At 34.4% G+C, this 27641-nt stretch overlaps 2 protein-coding genes across 4 annotated transcripts in view; one reads left to right on the top strand and one right to left on the bottom strand.

Annotated features, from left to right (window-relative positions):
• LOC144836907 (cyclin-dependent kinase 9-like) overlaps positions 1–27641 on the bottom strand; it is a 400420-nt gene that overhangs the window by 311260 nt on the left and 61519 nt on the right. The gene's annotated exons all lie outside the window — the stretch shown is intronic.
• Positions 81–26305, top strand: LOC144837186 (26S proteasome non-ATPase regulatory subunit 5-like). Of its 2 annotated transcripts, XM_078692204.1 has the most exons (8): positions 81–256; positions 1660–1804; positions 2339–2581; positions 3030–3282; positions 3827–4015; positions 4550–4659; positions 5415–5834; positions 25793–26305. In XM_078692204.1, exons 1-7 carry the CDS (start codon positions 81–83, stop codon positions 5808–5810), a joined length of 1512 nt encoding a protein of 503 aa, XP_078548330.1. In that variant the 3' UTR covers positions 5811–5834; positions 25793–26305. The 2 variants fall into 2 exon arrangements, with proteins under 2 accessions (XP_078548330.1, XP_078548329.1); XM_078692203.1 differs by lacking the exon at positions 25793–26305 and having other exon boundaries at positions 5415–6988.

Here is a 27641-nt window from a genome sequence, read left to right as displayed (position 1 = left end):
CTGTATTACGTACGTATGACCTCCGCCCCTTTTTGGAAGTTAGTGTGTACACCACACGACAGAGGGCGTTAGTTAAAAAGATGGCGGCTATCATAGTTAAACTTGTGAATGATTTGTCAAATAATTCTGTTGATATCAGAGAAACCCTAAGCCAAATCAAGACGGCCGTTTACAGTCTACAAATAAAAGAGCTACGGGATGTCGTGAAAACTTTACCACTTAATAGTATCTTTTTGAAACTTCATGTTTCTGACAGGTAAGCCTAGCTAGGCAGGTCAATTGGATCCAGCTTGATCATGCGTGATGATGGATGGGTGGTGTAGTCCAGCACCGCCGGCTAGGTAGGCCTACCAGCCATCGCCACCGAGGCTTGGTCTAGGCCTAGGCCTAGTCAGTTTTGGGTTAGCACGGTTAGCATAGTCACTAGCTGTTCTTTGTTTGATGCTGAAATTTATGACCGCAGATGGTCGTACAATACATACATGGAACATGGCTTAAATAAGTTAAATATCGTAAATTTGCTTGTGTATAATTTTTTTAAATATTTTTAATGCAGAAAACGTATAGGGCCTACATCAAAATTCAGCTATCTTTGTAATACGGGAAAAAGTGTAGAAAAACGGGAGCACAACAATATTTGGCCGGGAGACAAAAAGTATTAAATACGGGAGTCTCCCGGCCAAAACGGAAGTGTTGGCATGATGTATTGTATGTGATACTCAGACTCAGGACAGTAGTACCTGTACTGTTCTTAAATCAGTCATAAAAGATAAATATTTTTTTGAAAACGACAGATTTGCTAACAAAAACTAGAGTTTAAATTTGGATATGTGATTTTCAACACATGGAAGTGGATTACACTCTTCAATTAGTCCTGTCTCGTAGACTGGATATGTTTCCATGTTTTCATTTACATTCTTCTTTAACCTGAAAATACATTGCAGTACATGGTCTTGCCAGTTTTTTTTTCATACTAAACAAATGTCGTGCAGGCGACATGATATTCACATCACTCGGAGAGTAATTATGTGTATGAATAATTCTGCAACAAACTGGCATTCTACTATGAATGATCATAGTTATACTTCCCTCTTTGCTGTATGTGTAACTTGTTTTAAATAAAAGTCATTGGAAAAGAAGAAGAAAACAAACAAATTAGAAGAGAAAAGGTGTAGGTAGATTATGGTTTAAATACCTTGGAGAGTAGAGTCGTTTATTATATCATACAAAAACATAACGTGTAAATGTGTGTGTACTAATGTAAATTACTTTGTTAGTTGTCTTTTTATTTTTTATTTTTTGTTAATGTTTCTCTACTGAACCACTTTGGAAATCAATGCTTTAGCACTGAAAGTGTCATTCAGTATAAAGACAGAATAAATAAATATAGTCTTCACAGACAAAATACAGTCTAATTGAATTGAAACTGTAGAATTATTAAATTAGAAATTTTAAAATTTACTGAAACATGAACATTGATATGCATTCAATTGAATAACTCTGGCAATGATAAACAAGTACGACGCACCTTTATTGAAAAAAAGGACTAAAAACACTTAATTTAGATTTCAAACAATACGTTTTCTGAAATTCATTTGAAAATCCTTTTGTTCTATGTAAAGTACTTTTATTTTACCAACATTTTTTGTTGTCTCCTAGGGAAGAATTAAAACTGTTGAAAGAGATATTAAATCGTTTGTTGGAATGTTTAGAACCTGAAGTTATACACTCACAATTTAGAGATGAAATAGAATCTGGACTAAACCATCAAGACGAAGAAATTATGATACTCTGCTTATCACAGGTTGTTATATTTTTTAATTTAATTAAAAATATCAAGCCAATAAAAGGACTTAACACCAAACCATTCGTTTATCACAGGCTAGACATCTAGTAACTGTACCAATCGATAATTTTAATAATTTAATTTTTTAATTTTTTTCCTCAGTTAATACCAATTCATTCAATTCACCAATTTATAATATTTTTTCAAAATTCATACATCTTGCAACCAAATGAATCACCAGAACATTTGTTCATTCATCCAAATTTTTAGTCATTTAAAATAGTTTTGAAAATTAATTTTAAAAAAGACTATTTAAAAAAAAAAAATTTTTTTTTTTATAAAAAATGGCCAATATGAAATTTTTAACATTTTACTGAAACAAAAATTTTAAAATAAAAAATAAACATGATTATTTATATAATCAAGAAGAAGTTAGTCAAGAGACAAGAATTAGAAGAACTAGGCCTACTTTTGTCAAACTAGGTTGATAGTGTAGACAGAGCTTTATTTTAAACATACCTGTATTGATAAATTTTATATGTTTGTCTTAAGATTAAGAGATATTCAAATTGCCATGATGCAGTAAACAACCTCACAACAGATATCCGTCTTCTCCAAGCAGTTATACGCTGTCTAGGTAATGGCACCCTTGCTGCGGCAATGATTTCCAGTGATATATTAAGCACAGTTGGAAAATCAACAGTTGCCACTGAGGTATTGTTTAGTGGTGCATTGCTGGAAGAGTTCAAAGAAAATATGGCAAAGAATGATATTGTACGGTACAGAGTATATGAGGTGATTTTTATAAATGTTTTTCTCTTTCTGCTCTTTCCACTCATACAGGGATAGCATTTATTATGTTAAGACCTGTTTCTTCTGTAAAATTTAACGTTAATAATTGTGTGAATAAATTACAATCAATTTATTATTGGCAGCAGTATTTTGGGTAATGTCAATGTTTTTTGTTGATTGATTTAAGACATTTATGGCAAACAAAATTAGCAAAAATGCAGTCAATATTAAAATTATCTTTTTTAGTCTGTTATCAAATAAACTGTTAATCGCCATTATACAACAGAAGATTCCTTATAAATTAGATGGTATTTTGTTTTGCCATAATATTTGTTGTTAATTAAGTTTAAATAAACTTCACAGAAACAACAAAAATATATTCAATCCATTTTTTTTTCAATATAAAAACATCCATTATTTAACCATTTTATTTATTTTTTTATAATTTTAGGTGGTTACAAATATTTCAATATCCAACCCTGAAGCTTTAAACAATACAAATGTTTCAGGAATTCTCCAAACACTGATGTCAGAGGTTACGAAAGATGATATTCTTGTTCAAATGAACAGTATTGAGATGATAGGTTCATTAGCTACATCAAAGCATGGCCTAGACTATCTTGAAAAACATGGAATTGTGTGTAAGATGGAAGAAATGATTGAAGCATCAGAATCAAATCCTCTTGTACATTTTCTCATGCCAGGTATGTCTATAGTATTGTATACAGGCATTTAATAATATAAATGTCCGTTAAGTTCCGATAAAATCATACAATCTTAGAAAGCTATTATTTATTAATTACTAGCCCAGAAATCAGATGTTTTTAATCTTTTAAGGAATATGAATAAAGACACTTACCAGCAGTTTTTGACATTTTGTAAAAATAATGCATATATATAACTTTCAAACATTAAACCAGGTCATTCCTTTTCTTAAATGTATGTTCTATAGTTAATTATAATAAAAAGAGTAAAACAATGCACTACCTAAGTAGCTTGCTTTGAATCTCCTCGTTTAAAGACTGTAATATTTGGTTTTTACATAAAATGCAGTTTGTGACCTTAAATAAGATTGAAAAATCGTAGGTAAAGTGTCTCTAATAAAAAGTATCTGAAACTTCAAAATTAGGTAAACAAACTCTATTAGAGCCTCTGAATATTTCATCAATGTAATTTGACTCTCCAATAGGATCTGCATGGAACCTTAAATCAATATTTTTTATAATATAATAATTTGTCTTTTTGTAGCATTAATCAAGTTTTTTGGAAGCTTGGCATGTCATGATCCAAAGGAAGTTTGTGAGAAACATCGTGGTTTTTTAAAGTCTACATTTGATCTGCTTGGAACAGACGATGCTGTTCTGAGAGGTGTCGTCGTTGACACTATAGGTATTATTGCCTCAACTGTAGAAGGAAAGTTAGCTCTCAATAAGCAAGGTAAAAGGCTTTCCTGTTTTTAAATAGTGTCTTAATAGTGGTGTTGTTTACACAGTAAGCACAATATAAAAGCTAAAATATGATGATTATGTCCTGTGGATTTAATTTATCTTTTGAGAGTCAATGCCAAAGTTATTGGTAATAAAATCATGAATAAATATTTGTGCACCAAATGACCCTTCATTGCAGTTAATGTGGATTTGACCATCCATTTGATGTAAACTATATACTGTATATGTATACAGTATATTACAGTATATCAAATTGAAAAAATGTATCTACCATGGAATTTCAGTATTGCTTTCCTAATAAACCATAAAAAGATAAAACGAGACTAGCCCTCTCAGTATCTTCCTAAAAAACAGATGGAGGCGCTAGTCGCATAACATTTGACTAAGCCAGATGATGATAACACCAAGAGAAACATGGGGCGAGTTCAACAAATTTTTCCATCACCCAAAATAACTTAAATTTGAGAGAACTGCATACAATGCAAATAATATGAGTTTCTTGGTGTTTTTTTTTAAATAAAAGGAGAGTACATGAAAGATTCAATGAAACATCTTTGTAACATGATAACACATCCACCAACTGAAGTAAAGAAAAGAGCATTAATTTGCCTTGTTAATATATTTAACATTAATGTGAGTATAATAATCACATTATTTTTAACTAAAGTTTTCTATTCTAGCAATGTACATTTCTCTTGCAAAAGGTACAGTTACTAATCTTTACCTTTCTAAACAAATATTTACATAAACAATTGCTTTGGAAAACTATTCATAAAATGCTTGTGTTTTTCACTGTTTGATATAATACAGGTCCACTAGCCATACGCTAGTAAAACCCATGATGGGCCTGTAAAACTTTTGAGTAGGTGACCCGTTTTCGTCAATCAATTTTATTGAAATAATGTTCAGTAAAAGTTTATTCAGGCCATAAATATAAGAGGTACAGTATACTGGCCCGGTTATGGATAATAATAGGGACTTTTAAATTGTCACGTTGACTTTGACATGATTACGTCATGTTGCTTCCCTTGTTCACTAGCTGGCTAAGGCAAATATGGATTTGCCATACATCTCAAAATAGGTCAACGTGAACGGCAATCACTTTCACACAATCTAAAAATCCCTAATCACAAAGACAACCCCTGGTTTATGCCGGTCGTTTGTAAGATAATACCAGCTCTAGCACCCATTGATATCAAGTTAGGAAGTCACAAATAGAATGAAAAGAATGTGGAAAAAGAATAATTTTGATTGGACAATACTTGAATTATACAGTATAATTTTGGTATTGATTATAACCTTTGTGCATGTTGTATATTTTACATCACTTGCATTTAACAGCAGTACCGACAGTGTTTGACAGCCAATTTGATGTTTGCTTTTGACAGATTGAAGATCAGACTGATGATGTGTTATCGATGTTGGAAAACTGGTTTTCCCTGATTTGTTCTACACCAGTTGACCTCATCCTAACAATATGTCAGCAACCTTTTCAAGAGCTTCGCTGTCCAGCTCTGGCAATTATCAATTCAATTGCAAATCAGAATTGGGGTCAATTGTTGCTCAATGCACAACCAGGTTTCAATGAATATTTACTTAACAGATCTACAGAAAATGACAAATCTGGCAAAGAGGCGAAATATAAAATTATAGAAACACTAGTGGATTCTCCAACAACTAGTACACATTTTGGCGCACCATACTTGATCAAGCTCAAGAAATTTAAGAATGAAGGCCCTTTTTATGTGCAAACTGAAACTGAAGTGGCTGTTGAGAGAGAATGAAATACTGTACATAGAAATTAAAGGGTAAAAGACAAGTTAAAACAATATTTTCAGTACAATGAATAACACGATTAAAAATACATTCCTGGTAAAAATTATTACTATTACTATAAATTATTATTATCACCACAATTATTATCATTACTACTATAAGGTGCTATTATTATCACTGTTTTTATAATGAAATGGTTTTTCATTTAAGATGTTTTTATGTGTTACTATGAGGTATATTCTTCCAACTTTGTGGCACTTTCTATCTACTTGGCATTACAGTTTTTGGCTGTAACTGTATTAAAATTTGGAATAATTTAAAAAAATGCACGTGCTACTTCAAAAATGTAAGAAATCTCTTATAATACAATGTTATATAAGTTTAAGGTTATACACATAGGTGCAAATTTCATCTCATTAATTTTAACATTACTAAATCAATACTGCATTACCTAAATAGTAATTATATCATCACCATCATGTGCCGTCTTTGATACGTAGGTTGCCCACTATTGCTTTCAATCTAATGTAGTACCATGCTTGGCGAGGCGTTGTCTTTCTACGTTCTCTGTAAAGTATTGGGTCCCCGATAGCATGTAGAGGATCACTTTGCATCACTGGACAGCGTCTGTATACTTTATACACCTCAGATCAGTTACGGATCCCCGACCTTGCAACCTGGTCATATTGATGTCCAGACGTAAGGGGTCATTGTCTTTGAAGAAGTTGAAGTTGAGAAACTTTACACTGTTTAGAGTTGGATTAGAACGAGCCTGTCACATTATCTCTACTTAGTCGGCTGGGCAGTAGATAGAACCGTGTTTGCGCTCTATTGTACCATGTACGCTATCGAACTCCATCTATGTGTGACCTCGTACCAAAATCTTCTTACCCTTCTCTCTTGAGAATAGGTTAAGCGCATAGCGTACTAGAGTCTTCTGTGTTGCATTACAGCCGAATATACTCAATACTAGGTTCTGATTCAATATTAAATATCTCTATATTAGGTTAACAATCTACTAACAAATACTTTTAAACACCAATATTTCATAATCATTCTAAACTTAGTATAATTACTAGAATCATCGAATGTATGATCCGTCTCCTAATCATAGTACTATGCCTCTGCCGCATTCCTTAAGGGATTAAGAGAAATAAAACAACTAGCTAATCCAACAAGTATTCTTCTGTCACTTCCTCCACTTGGCTGACACTTCCATCTCGGTAATGTGTGAGTTTCTTCTTCTTGATTACTTTAGCAACCCGGTCCGCAACCCTCCTCCAAGAAACCGGTAACATCCGATGTCAGGGGCTCTCGGGTCTCATCGGGGACAAAAGCGGGCTTTCCTTTTGAGACTCGACGGACTTTCTTCGGCACCGGGTCTTCTCCCTTCACCATCTCGTCTAACAAGGACTGCGAACCTGACGACAGTTCAATTTCCGGCAATGCGGCACGTAACTCGTCCTCTTTGGCCGGGCCTTGTCGCCCCCGCAATCCACAGGAATGAGTATACAGGTGGTTTCTAGTTTCGTGCCGGTTTAGAGCAGACTTTTCCCTAAATCTTCCACCGCAAAATTTGCAAACAAAATCCCTGGGGTGTTTTGTTTCTCGGTGCCTACGTAGCGCCGTCACAGAAGGAAACTCGGACATGAACTCTTTGTATTCTTACATGTTTTCAATCTGGAAATAGAAAAATAATTGTAAAAAAAATAACTATCCGGTCCAACGGCAGTTTCGTCACCCCGTACTAATCCGTGCAGGACGGTTCCTGTGTCGCCTTTTCGGATATGATGATTTATCTGGTTCGGGTTCTGACGAGTCTGGTAGCTCAGGGATAATAGATGTGTGCCCTGTATTTGCACTTGAATCTGGTTCTGTATGGACATTTTCTCCCACCGGTGTAGCCCAGCACGTTCCTGTAACTTTTCCCTCATAGATCTTGAGGAGGTCGAAGTGAACTACCCGGTACTTCCCTTTGGGACTTAGCCGGGTCCGGTACGTTACTTCCGACATCTTTTTGCAGATCAGGAAAGGACCACGCCAACGACTCTCCAGTTTTGGAGAGACTCCTTTTCTCTCGGTTTTGTCGTACATGAGTACAAAACTGCCCTCGTTCAAGGAAGGTCCACCTGTCAATCGGTGATATAACCGCTTCTGCCTCCGAGCGCTCTTCTTCAATGCCTCTCGCGCACGTACAGCAGCTAGCTGCAGTTGCCGTCTCAGATCGTCCGTCTCGTCCACTGCTACGGCTTCAGCCGGTTCAACAAGTAGATCTACGGGTACAACAGCCTCTCTACCAAACATCATCATGAACAGGGGTTTTCCCGTAGACTCATGTGGGGTTGTTCGGTACGCAAACGTCGCATACGGCAAAACCTCGTCCCGCCGACTCTGATCGGAATGTGTCTGCATCATGATTGCTACCACATCCACTAGTGTCCGATGAAAGCGTTCGATTAATTCATCAGACTTTGGATTATAAGGTGTTGTTCTGGTTTTGTGGGTGCCAAGTAATTTGCACATCTCTGCAATAACAGCCGACTCAAAGTTCCTATCCTGGTCGGAGTGTGTTTGTTTAGGTACTCCGTATCGTAGCACGAATTCCTCTACCAGCTTTCTAGCCACCGTCTCTGCACATTGTTTGAACAACCAACTTGGTGAACGCATGGGACTTCTTCGTGGTTGTAGCTAAAATACACATGCTCCTTAATCCTGTCACCCACTATTATCAGTCCGTCTTGTCGCAACATTGGACCTAAACTGCCATAGTTCTTAATTAAGTCGTTTGGTTTCTCCTCCATAAGTTTAATAAGTGGTCTTTGTAGTTCTCTGACCCAGAATGTTTCATCATCACTAGTCTCATTGGGCGTCAAATCTAATTAGCTGATTTGAAGCTCTTCTTCTTGAGAACTCTTATGACCATCACTGTAACTCACTAAACTTTTAAACCTTTCCGTTTTGATACAACACTTTTGAACTTCCTCTACATCTGCAGTCATCACCACTTTAACTCTTTCATTCTTCTACAGGTAATTTAAGGAAATCGGGGCCTTCTGGCCAAACTTGATTAAATCCATAACTATGTTTCTGGATCATGGTTCTAACAATTTCACTGTCCACAATGTAAAATATTCTCTTAAACCTTATATTCATTTCTTCAAATGCAAGTTTGGCTCTCAAAACAGCTGCGCCTAGTTCCAATCTCACTATACTAGCAATGTCTATGGGTGCTAGCCTGCTCTTGACCGCTATCAATCTGGACATGTATCGGTCTTCTTGCATTTGGTATCGGACATAAGCCGTACCCATAGCTTTCTCTGATGCGTCCGAAGACATTATACAATACTGGATCGATTTCGTCACTCGCTCCAATGGGTTTTACCAGGGAAGAGTTAAATTAGTAATTTAACTCTTCCCTGGTTTTACGCACCTAGGGATTTGTAGGTTCTTACATAATTCCAGTTCTTGGAACAGTGCCAATCAGTCTTGTCTTTCAGGCTCTTTTATGGGCGTATCCCAATCTATTTTCAGTCCCCATAACCTTCTCAGCAACATTTTTCCGTGCAACCTTTCTCTTTAGCATATCTTGCATCTGCTCTTTATAAGCCTCTTTATTTGTTGGGTCTTTTCTGCGTCCGTCTTCCAATGATTTCAATTTGTGCAGCTACAATGGCTTTGTTGTCTGGGAGCTCGTTCGGATTTCTTATCCACGGGTAGTGAGCAATCCATCTGCCACCTTCATATGTCATATCAGTCTCTCCTGTATCATCTCCGAACTCTTTCTTTCTTCCTTTAATTTCTTCTTTTAATGTATAATTGCTCGACCCCAAAGGGCATTTTCCACATTTACAATTTCTGCATTTGGTTGGAAATTCACTCCCATACTCTCAATCATTAAACATTTTTGGAATTCTTGGTTCATCAAGACTACGGCAGATACAAAGTCCAAACCGATTTTGTTTCCACTCTCATCAATGTTGCTGCTACGACACGGCTTAGGCCAGCTATCCATTTCCTCCAAAAGAAACTCCGGCCCGCTAACCACTTTGTTTACTTGTTCGTTGTCCTTTAAGTTAAGGCCTTGAGATTTCTGCCGAGTTTAGCTTGCCTCCAACGTGCCTCCAACTTTGGACTTGAACCTTTATGTATAATGCTGATCATGTTTGCTAAGAATTTGCTGAACCGTGTTTGTTTTATTATTATTTGTTTTTTTTATGTAGTTCAGGACTAGGACACTATCAGTCCAATAGAAGATTTCAGCAGGGAAGAGTTAAATTATAATTAATTTAACTCTTCCCTGATTTCAGTGAATTCTATTGTTATTATATCAACGCTTTTTACAGCTAGCATAGCGGCAGTGAACTCTAGTCGAGGAATGCTATAAAGTATGTTGCATCTCACATTATCCACTTCTGTCCTAACATATGCAACCACTCCATATCCACTTGCACTTGCATCTGTAAAGATGTGTAATTGATATACTCGTCACCATAGCCGATGCCAAGTCATCTTGGTATTTTGATAACTCCATGATAGGTTGTCCAACCACTGCTTCCATCGCTTCAGCAAGTCGTCTGGTATCGGGTCATCCCATCCTTTCACTCTTTTTATGGATTATTGTAGTACAAGCTTCGCCGGAAGAATAGCTAGGGCCCATCGGATCGAATACTGAGCTTAGAGTTGCCAGCAATCCCCCTTTTGTCAGTGGATGCTCTCTGACAAGCGGGCTAAAACAAAGAATGTCTCCTTCTGGACTCCAATTTACGCCCAAGGCCCTTTCGAGTGGTAACCCATTTTTCTTAAAATTTAAACTTTGAAGTTCCTTTGATCTACGTTCCTTTGGAATAGATTCGATGACTTGTTTGTCACTGCTTGACCATTTTGTCAAACTTAAATCCGCCCTTAGCAGACAGGTCGGTTACATCCTTTATCAAGTGAATAGCTTCATTGGTGCTTCTGACACGTCGTCGACATAGAAGTTATTCTTTATCGTCTTGACAGCTTCAGAATGCTATTTTTGCCATCTTCTGCAGTTTGCTTCAGCGCTGAATTGACACATGCAGGGGACGATGCCGCTCCAAATAGGTGCCCTTTCATTCTAAACTTTTCTGGTTCGTTTTTTAGTTTACTTCTGAGAAGTTGAAGACGTTTTTCGGCCATATGCCCATTATTGCGTAGTACAGCATCACTGTGACGAAATGGTAAACCAATGGTATAGTGAATATCATCGTCTTCTTTACATATAGTTTCTGACATTCGTTTTAGGAATAACTTATCATCTACCGAGTGATGTAGTTTACTATCTAGCCCCTTTTCAGGAAAGTCTATCTCCGTTGATTTATGAACGATTCTCAGTAGTTCGCTCTCCAATAGACACAGGGTGATGAGCAGATTTAGAAAATTTCTTAAGGTACGATGGTTTTTTTTTACCAGGTTCCACATGACCCAGCCTAAACTGGTCCTAGCCGCATGCGGCGTACCCACAGCTCCGGTCTTAATCTTAAGTGGGGTTTAGGCACCATACCAAAAAGTAATTCAACATCTGCATTTAATTCGCCATCTTTACACATTTGAGGTGTGGCCACTGGTTCACGTCATTTTGGACTGGAATATGTACTCTATCAACTGGTAGACTCTCTCTCTCTTACGTATGAGGCAGCTACTATGACTTCCCTACCCCCTTCTAGGCTACTAATGTTCAAGTCCTTAATTACTTCAGTTTTCAATGCCTCCCTGGACGTGATGGTTCCCACAGGAATCTTAGTTCCTCTAATGCCTAATCTTTTCAGTCAGAAATGCATAGGTTTTTACCCTCAACACACCATTTTTTGGACCTCACTTGGACTGGTATAACTGCTAACGCACATCCCTTCCCTTCTGGTTCTGGTGTTACACTAGACATTTTTGCGACTGCTTCATAGGTTGTAAATAGATATACCATGCCTGCTTTCGATGTTGTAGTTGTACAGGTGACAGTTTTCAGCGACCTAGCTGGTATTAACATCGGCTTAAATCCAGCGACACGAACAAGTCTGGTGACATCAGGAGGTGGTACGGATGCAGCAACACCTTCATATAGTGCCAATGCGTGAACAAGATGTCTTTCTTTATCTGACCTATGTATATCTCTCAAAACATTTGAATCTAAAACACCTGGTACTGTCTTTTCCTTTCGACAATTGGAGAGCCTATTACGTCTTTTAATACCAGGAATCCATATTATCAAATTGGTGACCCATGACCTGTAATGGTACCTCAACATATCCAACATACGGAATCTCCAGACCCTGTGCACTGGAAATTCTTAAGTGTGATGATATGTCTTATGTGTGCAAGTGTGCCTTGTAGAAACTCTCTGTTACAGTTGAAACTTGTGCACATGTGTCAATCAAACAACGAAGGTTAACATTATATACTCAAACATTGATTTCTGGACATTTGCCTACGGCTTTAGTTAAGAAAGAGCCTTCTGTTGAGCAGCCCATCGTTTGACTCATGATGTGGGGCCCACCTCGTTTAAAGAATTCTTGGGAGTGTGGTTGTTGGTAGAGTTACTTGGATTTGGACAATCTCGTTTCATGTGACCTACTTCGTTACACAAATAGCATCGACATTCTGACCTCCTTACATTCTGCTGCCATCCAACATCTATTTGATGTGGTGCGGGTGCATTTGGTTGCCATCTTATATCATTTTTCGTTAGTATGTACGTAAGCGGGTTATTGTCAGTTCAGACAGTAAATCGATTATTCTTTAGCCAGTGGCTAAACTTTTCACTCTAGTGCTAAAACATCCAGTTTATGATCTAGGTACTTCATCTGGCTTTTTTAGAGTGACTTGGCTTGCTGCCATCTGCAGGAGCCCGAGATAAAACAGCTCCCAATCCAGCGGTGGAAGCATCTATTGATAAAATGAACGGACGGTTACAGTCAGGGTGAGTTATATCCTGAGAAAGGGCTTGTTTTATTTTTTCAAAGGCACCCTTACAAGCAGCGGTCCAATCACACGGTTGAAGTTTGCAAATTTGATGTCTTTGTTTCCCCCCGCTTGCAAGGCATAGTACCGGATGTAAGATTAAATAAAGGTTTTGCAATAGCTGAGCAATCCTTGAAGAAGTGCTGATAATACACTACCATTCCAAGAAAGGATCAAATCTTCTTACGACAAGGGGTCATTCCATCTGATGCCATCAGGGCAGCCATACTATCGTTGACTATTGGTTACACTTTATCATGTCCTATTAATTTGACGTTGCGACGTAGAAGGTGGCACTTATTAGGTGCTAATTTCAGACTACTATTTGTTATTCGTTAGAATACTGAAGCCTTTCCAGAGTCATTTCATCATTTGGTGCAAATACAAGAAGATCATCTAAATATACTAAAAGGCTTAAAGGATCCCCGTCATGATTCGCATGAAATCAGCAGGTGAATTACAAAGTCCTTGAGGTAGTCTGTTGTACTCATATAGTCCCATTGGAGTGCTGAAGGCAGGGTACTTCCTGTCGTCCAAAAAAACTGGGACGTATATATCCATTGTGGAGAACAATGAATTACATCCGAGTGCTGTTTGGCAGGGGATGGGCGTCTTTCGTTGTTCTTGCATTGACCCACTTCGTACATAAAACTAAAACGGGAACATTAAAGTTAAATTTATAAATGGTTAATTTCAAATTGTACATATATTTACATTTTGTTTTGGATCCTCCACATCCAATGATTGTAACATCTACTGCCTCGCAATTTTCTAACTTATTAGTTTCTTCTGTTTTAGTGAACTAACTGCAAGGTCACTAATAGTACACCCAGACGAGCCAGTGTCAAGCATACCGCTAACTACGTGAGAATCAAACACGTTAACGTTTGTAAAGAAGAGGCCTGAGTTGCGTGGCACATTGTGAGTAAATTGGATCGTTGGAGCATTAGCTGATTTCTCCACACCTCGCTCCTGTGGGCGCGGACTTTAATATTAGTTTTCCGATTTTTTCGTTTTACTTGGGCAGTTGCGTCCAAGGTGCCCTTCTTGGAAGCAGCGAAAACATAGTTTGTTTTGCATACAATGCGACCGGGTGTTATGTTGGCCATCACCTCACACCTTGCATACAATTTGGTTTGGGCCATCCTGGTGGTATTGTTGTTATTTTGCCTAAAGCTCAACCTCGTCTCTCTGTGGTGCGTTTCAATAAGCTCTTGAACTTCGTTAATGACCCACCGTCGGATTGTTTTTTTTCTAAATAGGTCGCGAAGATCTTTATCAGGACAGTGTCGAATGAACTGACTGATAAGCTCCATTTCTTCATCAACCATGCTACCTCCATTCCGCCTTAGGACCTGTTTAGCCTGGCCCAAAAATCTAACGCTTATTCACCCACATAGGGTCGACATCCATAAAATTCAGCTAAAGGAGTATCTGAGAAAACATCTTCGCTAAAGTTCTGTCGGAGTATATCAAACAATACATCAGGATCATTCGCTTCGCTGAGAGTTTTTGATCTGAGCCCAACTTTTACGATTGCTTTGGCTTTGCCTAATAGGAAGGTCAGAATCTCATCTGATGGCTCACTTCTATGAATCCCTTTCTTCTTTAAGTAAAATCGCGTCTGATCCTCCCAATCGTTAAAGGACAATTTGTCAGTGTGTTCACTCCGAAATATTGCAGGTTGTTTTATTTCTCACCCTTTGTTCTACTGGGGTAACGGGCACAACTGGGTTAAAGGATCCCACCTCTATTGTTAGTGGCATCATTATAGGTGCTTATTGCGGGCGCCTAATCATCCCCCTACCATGACGTCGGCCCCTCTGTGGTGTATTTGGAGCACTGTCCATTATAACAATATTTCAGAGTGTAACAAAAAATTGTAAGTTTAATTAATGATAATTTTAATTGATATTCAAATACGAACACGAATTAATATACACAATTAATAATTTTCGTAATTGAAAGGAAATAATTATAAACACAGTAATAGTTTATAAATATTAGAAGATATATAGTGTTCAAAAGGACAATCTCCCCAGGTGAATAGTACTGAAACAAAAGTAATAGAGTTAAATGCATATAAGTTAAAATATGTTATTAAAAAAAAGTGTGTACAGTAACATTTAATATTGACCTCAATTCTTGTACCTTGGAATGTCGACAATAACCAAGCATTAATAAAATGACAAAGGCTACCGACAGACTATATAGTATATAGTAACAACACAAAAAGCTCAATCACTGACAGTGATGTCAATTTGTTTAAAAAATATTTACAAAAAGAAAAACAGATCACGTAGTCTTCTTTAAACAATATGCTATACAAGTACAATACTACTTATCAAACGTTATCAATGTCAACTAGTATAGCAATTGTAATATCAAACTTATATAGTAAATAACTTTTGGTTAACACTTAAAAAAAGACTAATCAGCATCTTGAGAGTGATCCCTTCCTGGCGGCACCAAATGTAACAGGTTCGAACTACTAGCGTCGTAGCTGTATCGCGTAGTATTTTCCGGAGCTGCAGCACTGGCGCAAACACAATAAAATCATCCACAAAGACAGTTAATGATTTGGAAATTCTTTTATTGAAGATAGTAACCAGTCGGAAGGAGATATAACAAAAACAGTGTTACTATTTATAATAACATATCACTAATCGATCAATCGTATCATTAACGACAGTCTAATTTAACTATTGCGTTGTGTCTAGTATAACAATCAAACAAATAATCAGCTAATTAACTATAGTAAAACAATTAACATGATTATTAAAAGCAAAACAATTCTAAAATTAAGAGAGATAAAAATATAGATGCTTACCTAGTAACCAGTAGGGAGGAAATGAAAACCTTCACTTTGGGCTAGGCACTAGTAAGTGTCATCCATTCCCAGTTGGGTACTATGATAGTTTTAACCGATGGTATATACATTTACCATAATATTATTTCGTAGTTTACAGAGCTCTTACTGAAATTAGAGTCATACACATATATCTACAAAAAAAGCAACTATTAAAAATGTAAATCACTTGACAAAATCCTTTGTCCATTTATGAACTGACCCATACTGAAACATTATACACTTCATGACCATTTTCCCGCCACTTGAATGAGGTGACTCATCTGTTTATAGCATTAGTATCCCTAACTAAAGGTTTATCTGTGAAAAAATTTAAAAGAAGCAAATTTCAACTGATTTTGGTAGGTATGGGTATGGACAACTACCAAAAAAAAAGAAGGGGAGATAGGGGCTGGGGAAAATTTTTTATCGGAGGTCAAAGTTCATTGACCGTTTACCAAATAGCTATAATTCTTGTATGAATCATATTTCGTCACCAGAATATGGTATCTAAGTAAAATTGGTGTCAAAATGTGCAGAATTCCAAAAGGAATATCACTTAAAATAGAAGTCATGTCTTTGGATCAAATCTTGACCACTAAAAATGAGGTCAAAGGTCAAAAAGTCAAATTTTCTACATAAAATGGCATATGATTGATATTTCAGCAACATATAATGGTATATTGATGTTAAAATATGCAGGAAAAAAAAAAGGAAGAAAACTTGGAACAAAAACAAACAACTTAAAAAATAAGGTCAAAGGTCAAAAGTATTTATTCTATCATGAACATGCTATTATAGTGATTGTTTTTTTTTAAATTAATAAAAAATCCCCAAACATTAACTTTGACTTATTGAGGCGTACATGGTGTCAAAACGCACAGAATAAATGGGTCAAACTAAATTTGACAATGACCCTAAACCAAGTCTTGACCACCAAATACGAGGTCAAGATAATGCTGATAATAACTTACAGTAACTATCACCAAAACAAAATAAATTAATAATTATAGTGCTTCCTCTTCATCGCTGTCAATTAGTTCTTCAGTCTGTGGGTTGAAGAGTATTTCCTATCCACTGCTAAAAAGACCAAAACAATATCAACCAAAGAATACATATCTACTACAAAAAAAAGACAAATTGTGTGAACATAGTTGTATTAAGTTTTATTTATTTTTAAATATAATAGTGTACAAAAAAGAATTTATGATTTTATTTGACCAAATAAATGCTGTGAGAGCAGTTGACTGAGCGTTATTTATTTCGAAATGTTAGTGTACAGAAAATAATTTATTTGACCAAATAAATGTATGTTATAATCTATCTGCACCAAAGTGGTTACTGCATAGGAAGACACATGGAGGAATCTTTCTTCAGCTTTTAGTAAGTTGTGTATGGCTCGGTGGTCTGTGCTCGCGTCTCATTCAAAGTACCGAGATCGAGGCTCACCTTGGGAAACGAAACGAAATAAGATTTTTGAATTTAATATCCGTATTGTTTGTTCAATTTTATTTCTTTGTGTATAGATTATACGCATGATTTATAATGAAATCTAGTGAATGTCTTTATGTCTTTATTATGTCTTTAATCGGATTGTGATACCAGATATTGCATTTGCTAATGTATTTTAGATTGTGCTTTTACAAAACCAGCTTTCTTGATTTCAATAATATTTTCTATAAAACTGAATTTCATTTGAGTAGAAAGTGCTGTTTAGTTGTTGTCTCATAACTCTGTAAAGGTTCAACCACATTTATCTTGTGATAATACTGTTGTAAAGTCGTGTCAAAATGCTCAAAATCAGTTTCTAATCAAATTGGAAAGACTATTTAGGCCATTTTAGTGTTAATGATTTAGACATTTTGTTTCGCGTCACTCGCAAATTGTATTGCGAATTTCTCGTACGTATTGTAGAACGTCCGTTTTTCGCATTAGGTGTATGTTCTGCGTTATAAATGCACTAGAAGAATACCCTCCACAGAGCCGCCGATGTACCTATCCCCACCCCACTCAACTCCAGTAGTAGTAAATCCTTTCCACTGGAAATGTTGATATCCCATTACTCCCAATCCACAACAACCCCTTCGTAACGGGTTTCAAATGTAGTACACATTCCCCGTACAATTACGGTACTTGTGATACTCCTTTACTCCCCAGACGTGTCATATTTTCTTCCAAATTTTAAATATTAACAATCTCCTGTATTTACCGTAGTAATCGGTATTACTGTAAACAGACAAATTTAGTAATTTTCTTCTAAATTTGTAATACTGTAGTAAAACATTTTACTGTAATTGTAAGTACTGTACAGTAGAGGAAAACAATAGTGTAAAATGTGATTATGTAGCATGTTGATGAAATAACCATACGGGTGAATAAGGGTAAAATATATTTTAAGGTGATGATAAATCACTCACCGTCTTCTGAAGCTACCCCAACGGGACAATGCAGATAGTGTTTTTCGTATGGACTGAAATATGGTGCAAGGCGTTTATCGATTTCAAAAGAATGTATAATGAACTCTTTGCCATCAGGATATGTCTCCCTAAATAACTCCACCGTGGATGCCATGTTTCCTCCGCAGTCCAGCAAGATTTTTTTGGGTCCGATATCGGTTGAAAATAAAAATAAATAAATAAATTAATTTAATTGGAGCATATTTTTAGCCTTTAGCGTTTGGTAATGTTGTTATAACATTGGTTTAAATCACTTATTCTATGAGAAAATATGTATATTTGAGTTTCCTCGTATACGATCAATTCAAATAACAAGGAAACAATTAACTCTCAACAAAATTAACATAATATATGTTATATATGTATCCTAGGTTTGAATATAGTTTCTCTACCAAGCAAATTTGATGAATTATTATTACTTATTATTAAGTATCTAATCAACAACCATTCTATTGCTATCATAGCACTCAATGAAACACGTTTAGATAATGTAATTGAAGATGAATCAATACACATTGATGGCTATGATATTTATAGAAATGACAGAAATAGGGAAGTAAATTTGTAAATAGAGGAGGATGTTTTACTTGTAAACTAAGAAATTATTTTATGAAAATGGAGCTTTTGAAAATTGAACTTTGTAAGCATGTTACCGCCCATCAAACTAAAAAATTCAACTTTTAGATATTTTTGAAATTTGTTTTGAAATCTAAACAAAGAAATAATAATAAGAGATGTCAATTGTGACACACTTTCACAAAACCCTACTTGCTATACACAAACATTATTGGGTATAACTAATAACCATTTTCTAACACAAATTATAACTGAACAAACAATGAATAACAAAACAAACTAAAACTCTGATTGTTCATTTTATACATCCTTTCCAAACAGAATTTCTTCTTCGGGTGTACTTAACACAGGAATTAGTGATCATTCAGCTATTTACGCTGTCGTTGGTAAAGAAAAAAAAGCAAAACATAACCATAAATATAAAACAAAAAGAAATTATAATAACCTTGATGATGAAAAAGGCCAACAGCCATTAAGTCGCGTATGTATATTGGCATGGAATAACTTCATATACACATCTGAATGATGCTCTCTTTTTTGAAAGACAAGTTTTTATAAATTGTAGATGAATATGCACCTTTATAAAAAAAAACGGGTCCGTAATGTAATAATTATTACAAATGCGAAAACGCGACTTAATGAAAACAAGCGAGCGAATAAAGAAAATTGTCCTATGGAACGAATACAGTGAATTAAAAAACAAAGTAAATTACGAGATCAGGAAATCAAAAAAATATTATTTCTCTGAACAATTAAATACAAAAAATATATTGTACAATCTAAGAATAAAAAAAGTGTTATAAGTAGTATAACAACATTAAATGGCCTTGAAGGCTACAAGATAGCCAATACTTTAAATTAATTTTTTGCAAACATAGGATCTAACCTAGCTAAACAAATTCCTCAATTTGAAAATTACCATGTAAATTATGAATACCCAAATCAAGGTGTAGACAAAATAAATTTCACATTTGTTGACGAAGAATTTGACAAAAAGGCTATAGGAACTTATGCAATTCCTGCTAAACTAATCAAATTGGCAATCAACTCAATCGTACAACCCATTACATTTTTAATTAATTTATCTCTAAGAACCAGGGACTTTCCAAGTAAATGGAAAATGCACGAATATGCCCAAGTTTTTAAAATGGCGACCGAATTGAACCATCTAATTACAGGCTAATTTCTGTACTACCAATTTTATCGAAAATTATTCTTGGCCAACTTTATCCACAAATAAACTCTAAATTATATATTTCAACAATCTGAATTTAATCCAAATTACTCAACATCATCAGCATTAATCAATATAACGTAGATTGGACTGACAGTATTGAAAATCGAAAGCTGTTTTTAAATCAAGCATTATTAGTCCTTATTATTATTATTAGTAACTGCGTTAATAAGTAATTATTAGTAACTGCGTTTTATTATACATCTAAAGACATACACGATATAATAAACAAAGTAAATATTGATCTAAAACATGACTCTACCTCTCGTGTTTTATTACATGATTGCCAGTGGCATCCACATATTAGTTAGCATAATACATTAACATAACACAATATAACATGAATTATTCAAAATAAAAAATCGATACCGAATATGAAACTTTAGAGTTTACTTTTGACTGTAATAATAATAATATTATTTTGAATTTTTTTGACTATGGATAATTTTGTACTTATTTGTGTGTGGGTGTGTATTAATCGTACAGAACACATTTCTGTTGCTTCTTATCATTTTTTTTAGATTTCTTTCTTTATTTATCCAAAAATTAAAAACTAAATACATAAATATAACATTATAATATATAAAACATTTAAATAATTGGATAAAAAGGAAGAAGAGGGAAGGCAACTTCATGCCTATCTTTGACTACTGCGATGTTGTATGGGGTCGTTGTAACCAAACCCTCAAATATAAACTCCAAGTACTCCAAAATAAAGCAGCCAAAATAGTTACACATACATCTGGGTATGACTCTAGCTCACAGGCGCTCAAAGATTTAAATTGGCCTAATTTAGAAGAAAAAAAATATTACAACGAAGCAGTCACAATGTATAAAATAATGAATAACTTAACACCATCCTACTAAAGAAACAGATTCTATGAACGCAAACAAACATATTATAATACTAGATCAAAAGGTATTCTAAGTTGACATAAGCCAAACACTAAGTATAAACAAAAAAGTTTCTCGTATTCTGGCGCAAAGCTATGAAATAGTTTAGCAATTGTGTGAGCAATTATGTTTTTCAACTGCAATGTATTTTTCATTCGATTTATGTCCACTTTCTTATTTTATCTACACCACAAAACACCCAAAATATTTTACTGTCGTTAGTGTCTGCACGCATCATCTAATTTTGACTACTACTACCTTTTTTGTGTTGATTTCAAATCCGTAAGCAGCTGTAGTTTTATTATTCCAATACATCTTAAAGATGTATTGTCCTTTGAAACACAAAAAATGAAGGTCAAAATATTCTAAATTTAAATTGGCCATATTAAAGTAATAATATGAAACTTTAGAGTTTACTTTTGACTGTATTAAAAATAATATTATTATGAATATTTTTTACTATGGATAATTTTGTTGATTGTCCAGTTAACAGGAAGGGAGTGGCCCATTTGAATCTATTTCTTTCTGTGGTTTTTTTTTTCTGAATTAATATTTCAGTGGTGGCTCTAGTTGTCAGTACTTCCTCATTTGTAAGTGGGTGCTCCATACAATTTTAAGTATTAATCGTACAGAATACATTTCTGTTGCTTCTTATCTTTTGGACATGTTCCACCATTCAGAAGAATACATCAGTATTGACATATTCACTTTAGTAGGCTCGTATTGATATTTTTAGATTACAAAGAATTATCCTGTATCTTTACAACGGCCATCAGATGTTATGTCCGCGGAAAATATTCGAAAAACCTCACTCTTAGTACGTGCAGGTTTTTTTTTTCTTTTATGTGGGATCATCCCATTTTTATTTCAAACAAACATCATATAAAAACAGTAATATATATTTATGCAATTGATAATATTGATTGATAAGATATGCAATCTGTATTATTCACCATGGTTATTTTCTATTTTTTATACATGTCATCATCAATGCATTTCATTTCTTTTATAATCTTATATATTAATTATACTTATATTCTTGGTACAGAGGCTACATTATCAATTAACAAAATATTTTTCTCTTTTTAACAATTTTTATCTTTTTAATTCTTACTTTTGCTTGAAAACAAATACAACTTAAAATGCGTTTTTATCTTTAATTAATTTTTATACATGTTAACGTTAATGCATTTTCTTTCTTTTATAATCTTATATACCTTTCTTTATACCTGCGTTATCAATTAACATAATAAATAACATCATAAATACAAATAAGATGCGTTTTTATCTTTAATTAATTTTTATACATGTCATAATTAATACATTTCCTTTCTTTTATAATCTTATACATTAACTATACTTATATGTTTTTTTATACATACATTATCAATTAACAAAAATTGTTTTCTCTTTTTAATTCTTGCTTTGCTTGAAAATAAATACAAATTAAAATGCGTTTTTATCTTTAATTAGACCGTTTTGGTATTGCTTTCATATTAGAGTTAAGGGTGTAATATATATATATATATATATTAATATAAAAATATTTGCGTATTCTTAGTTCAAAGTATACAATCTGAGAGATATCGTTATTATTACCATATATAAAATTTAGAGATACATAATTTAGTGTCAGGAGGAGGAGGATCATCCCCTTCAGCTATTTTCTCGCTCTATAAAGCTCTCATTGTCCCCATCCTTGAATATGGTGTCCCTGCGTGGTTGCCTCGAACCAAAAAACTTACGGAACGTATCGAGGCAGTCCAGCGAAGGGCTACTAGGCTTGTCCTTAAACAAAGAAGAGGTGAAATGGAATACGAGGAATGTCTCACTAAGCTAAATTGGCCTACACTATCTAATCGAAGAAATTATCTTCTGTTATCCTTTGTTTGTAAATCACTTATTGGAACGGTTGATTGTAGTAGTGTTCGTCAATCTATAGTTGTTAATGGTCGACACCTTGATACACTCAAGTTCATTCATCACTATGCTCGAACCAATTGTCTTCATCATTCCGTTATTAACATATTCCCTAGGTTATGGGAAGAGTTACCGGAAATTATTAAAAATTCTTTAATTTTAGACAGTTTTCCAACATTTTTAAATTCACTTAAATCACATGTATTATATTGACTTTGTTGAATCGATTTTAAGTATTTTATCCTTTTGTTTTATATTGACAATGTTGATTCGTCTTTTTGTAATATAAAGTTTATTATATATCTTTGTTGTTACTTTGGGAGTATGGAACCTGAACTCTTGTTATAGTGATTAGGTTCACTTTTAGGTTCCTGCCTACTCCCTTAGTTTCTGTGTTTTTGTATGTTTGTAACTGGTTTTTGGCAATAGATAATAATAATAATAACTTTATTCAGACATTCAAAACCAAAAATTACGTGAAAGTTTGAGATCGTAATGTCTATCTGCAGGTATGAACGGATGATTAGATCATATCGGAAATACCTGTTTGCAGAAGTAAAACATGTGGTTAATATCACTGATTTTGTTGCAGCTGTTACACATTTTGCTGTTTGATTTACCTATTTTAAACAGATAATTATTTGTTGGGTATACGTTGTGTAATATTTTCTATGACAGTACATTTAACTGAGCTTCATTGGAAGAGTCTGTTATTCGTTACCATATTTTTTCCCAATTAAAATTATAATTATCAAAAGTCCGTTCCCAATAATTATGACATTTTGGTAATGAATACATTTTTGAAAGAATATGTTCTCTAACAATTTTTGGAGTACATTTGTCAATACAGACATTATTAAAAAGGATTACAGGATCAAATAGTTTGTCCCAAGATAAGGCGTTTTTTCAGTCAGCTGGGATACAACTATGAATTGAAAAAAGTGTAATTAGTGTTGATTTGGTGGTTGATTTGTTCTAACATTTGTTTTGAGGAAATTAAGGTCATCAACGTTGTAAATGTCCCGAAGCGTTAAGATTCCGGCTTTGATAAATTCATGATCGTAAAGCGTTTTACCGTAGTGTGTTATATTAGCATTATTCCATATAATTTCATTTATTGGCTCTATGACGTTGTGGTTAATATGATCATTATTGTGTTGAACTAGTCAACGATCAGTCGTGAGTAAAAAGCTGGAAGATAATTGATTTTTTTTATACACTCTTTGTTAATTTGTTTTATTGAGCATTTGCATTTAAATATATTTAAGCCTAGGCCTATTTTATCTAGGAAGTATAGGGCAACATTTTTCCACATTGATTGTTTGTTGTCGGCTAATTTCTTAATCCATGATAGGGTAATAGATGTTAAAAAAGAGGGAAGGTGAAATATGTTCAGTTCGCCACGGTTAAATGTTGACGTAATTACTCCTCTTTTAACACATTCGGCTCTATTCCATATGAAGTTAAAAAAGGTTGTGTTTAATTGTTTTACGATTTCGTTCTGTAGAATAACTGTAGAAGCAAGGTATGTTAATTTTGAAGCCAATAACGTTTTTACTATAATATTCCTGCCAATCATCGATAGGTGTCTACCTTTCCATGCTCTGATTAACTTTTCTATATGTTGCATTTTATTTTCCCAGTTTATTTTGATTTTTTCGATAGGAACGTTCGGGTTGAATACTAGGCCTAAAATGTTAATATAATTATCAGGGTGTAATTTCCATTTTATTCGTTCTGTTTCTTCAGAGCAGAACGCGAGTGAGCCTATCCAAAGAACGTCGCTTTTTTGGGCATTGATTTTTAGTCCTGAGATGCAGGCAAAATTGTCAAGGATATCAAGCGCCTGGTCAAGGGATTGAATAGAGTCGATAAATATTGTTGTATCATCAGCAAATGATGATACGTACGATATGATATGAGTACGTGCAGGTTGCCATGCATGTGTATCGGGTGCCCTATAAAAGAGCGTCGTAGTAATTTTTTTACATTTGATCGTTATTTTGAACATTCAAAACACGTTCAATGAAACGTTTACAAGAGTTGTTAAGCGGTGTTGTGTGCAAAAAGTCACATCTATGCAAACAGTTTGCAAATATGGCTCCCTCAAATGTGCAAATCTTTAATCCACTAATGTGCAAACGTCACGCCATTAAATGTAAAAACTATCAGTTTTGACGTCTACATTAGCCTACTATACTGTATGTCTTTCATTAAATGGATGAATAAAGAATAAAATATTTTGTTTAAGAATTCAAGCTGGGGTTCGAAATGTCAACCTTTCTAACTAAAACATCTAGCGTGTGTACTTTTCAGAGTTATAATAGAAATTACAAAAACTACATTACCCGTGCGATCCAAAATACGATGTGCTTACTACAGGTCCTCGTCTATTTTCTTGTAGAACTGTATTGTTTGTAAAATCACGATGGATAGATGTTAAAACAACTCCAATAGTAAAAGATAATCCGCATATAGCAATAATTTTTATTTCACTAGTCATATTGATAGTTTTGAAACAAGTAGGAAAGAAAACCATAAATAGGCTACCTAAATCAATGTTGTTATAATTTTGAACATAAGAGGGCGGAATTTTCTCTACTTTCTCTACGCGTTAAAAGTTAATGTTAGTAGGCCTAATTCAGACACAACATCAACATTTTAATGCCTTTAGTTAAAACTCTCTGATCATCAAATTGATTATAATTGTTTTGAAGGGATATTTTTGCTTATTTATGGACATATTTGGTTTTTTTTTATTTTGTATCAACAGTAATAGAAAAGATAAATTAATTTAGTATTTTTTTTCATGTGTGATCATTGTTTTTTAGTTAAATAATTACATATTGTGTAATTTTCCACTGCAATTTGGAATGAATTAAATATTAATTTAATTCGTGCAAATGGCAATTACCGGGCTCTCGCCCCTAGGGGCCCCCCTGGCCAAATTTTCAATTTTGTCTTTTACTTAGAAAAAATGCAGACAGTGCTGCAAAAAAATGCTCTTTTCAAATTGATGCATGTGAATGTCTGAAACAATTTAAAATTTACTCAGTACACATAATTGTATAGTGTTTGTACTTTCAGATCACTGGTATGATGACCCAAAGCCAACATTTGGACTGATGGAAGCCATAAGAGTTGCAGTTGACGCTTCCGAACAACTGAGCTTCAGAAGAGACTTTATATTCATACTGAAATCCATGGGGTTGAAGGAACCAAAGATACATTTGACAACCCTATTAAACAAGATAAAACGGAAAGCAGCAAAAGTTGAGCAGACTGGTGAGTGGATGGAGTTGTGCATGGAAATGACTGATTTCTTAGAGATGCAGGCCATTATTGGTCCGGCGTCTGAGCGAGAAGAGATAACGCCGCATTGGCTTGAGCATGGAACTCCTGTTTACCAAGGCCACAAAACAAGAAATGTAATGACTAACCATTTTAATTTTTCAATCTTGTGCTGAGTTTGTGCATGTTAAATTAAGTTACAAAGGGGACAATTATGTTATTTTAAAAATGACTTATTTTAAACTATTCTAATAGGTTCAATTCAAATTATGTTCAATTTTGGTGGTCATACATTATTTGGATTTTGAATTAGAGCTTGTCAAAGTTTACGCATATTTAATGAGGCTATCAAATACCATATCATAATTTCATACCAAATAAACATGTTTTCTTGCATTTCATCCATTTTTATGAGTATAAAATGTAGTAATAATTACATAATTGAATTAAGCATGTATTAAGGAATTCATGCGCATTGAAAAAAATGTCATAACCGCCACCTGATTTGCATATTTAGAATGTGCATATTTATTGCTAATTTGCATAAATAATGAGGTACTTACATAAGAAGTAAATATTTTGATAGAGATTGGAATATTTAATCACCATACCAAGTTTCATCACTGTGCTACTTACAGAAATCTTTTGCAAACTAACTTCCCCGACAGAGTGGGCCGTTTCGGCCCAAGAAGGAAGACGTTTTAGACGGCTTGCAACATGGACAGACGTATCCCGGTCCTAACGGGACACATTAAATAGACCACGATTATTCCTGCCAGCTTACTCAATAAAACTCGGCTATCAGGATTTCACTCGATTTTAAACAAAAGGTCTTCATCAAATCTCTCTATGTAATTTTATAATACTATTCCCCACAATATACTCCGATGTTTTATGGCGTATATTTAATTTGATCATTATTAATTTGCAGTATAATTTTTATTTTTTAACTGCTGTACCTATACACGCGCGGTCCGATCCGAAAATAAAAACAAAACTAAAATGGCTATAGCCACTAACGGCCAACTTAGTTGAAACCAAGAAGTTGCAAGGTGAACGCGTGAACTCATCGTGAACCCAGAAATTACTTCGACCGCGTACAATTGAAATTTAATTGAAAATATAAGATGAAAATCAGAAATTATGTTATAAAACCTTTTATAATATCTTCCTAAGATAGAAATATACAACAATATCGTAATAGTGAAAACTAATGTTATCAAATTTACATTTCGCGGTACATCTGAGATAGATTAGGTAGGTATCCAAGGCAGAGATTTGTCCCGAAGTTTTTCCATTGTGCTCACCTATGTCAGAATTAACCATAATTTATATATAGATATACAGCGATTTCATGTTGCTCTATATATTAGACTTATTTAAGATGAAGGAAAGTGAAAATTCTAAAATACTCGCATTCTCAAAGAAGTTAGATGAAGATGCTCGTATGATATCTTATGTAAACGTCGTAACCCTAGAGAACACATTTCTACAGTATAAGAGAAAGAACTCGCATATTGTTTCATGTCATCCAATTAAATAAAAACAGAAATTAATTATTCATTTTACACAAATCAACTAATTTTTTGTAATTTACAACTTACGTGTAGATGGCGAGTCTTATTATGATAATTACTGTTTTCAA

The sequence above is a fragment of the Antedon bifida genome, chromosome 3, assembly GCF_963402885.1.
Source record: "Antedon bifida chromosome 3, ecAntBifi1.1, whole genome shotgun sequence".
Taxonomy (NCBI): domain Eukaryota; kingdom Metazoa; phylum Echinodermata; class Crinoidea; order Comatulida; family Antedonidae; genus Antedon; species Antedon bifida.
The sequence above is the reverse complement of the archived record's forward strand: the minus strand, read 5'-3'. Positions and strand labels throughout refer to the sequence as shown.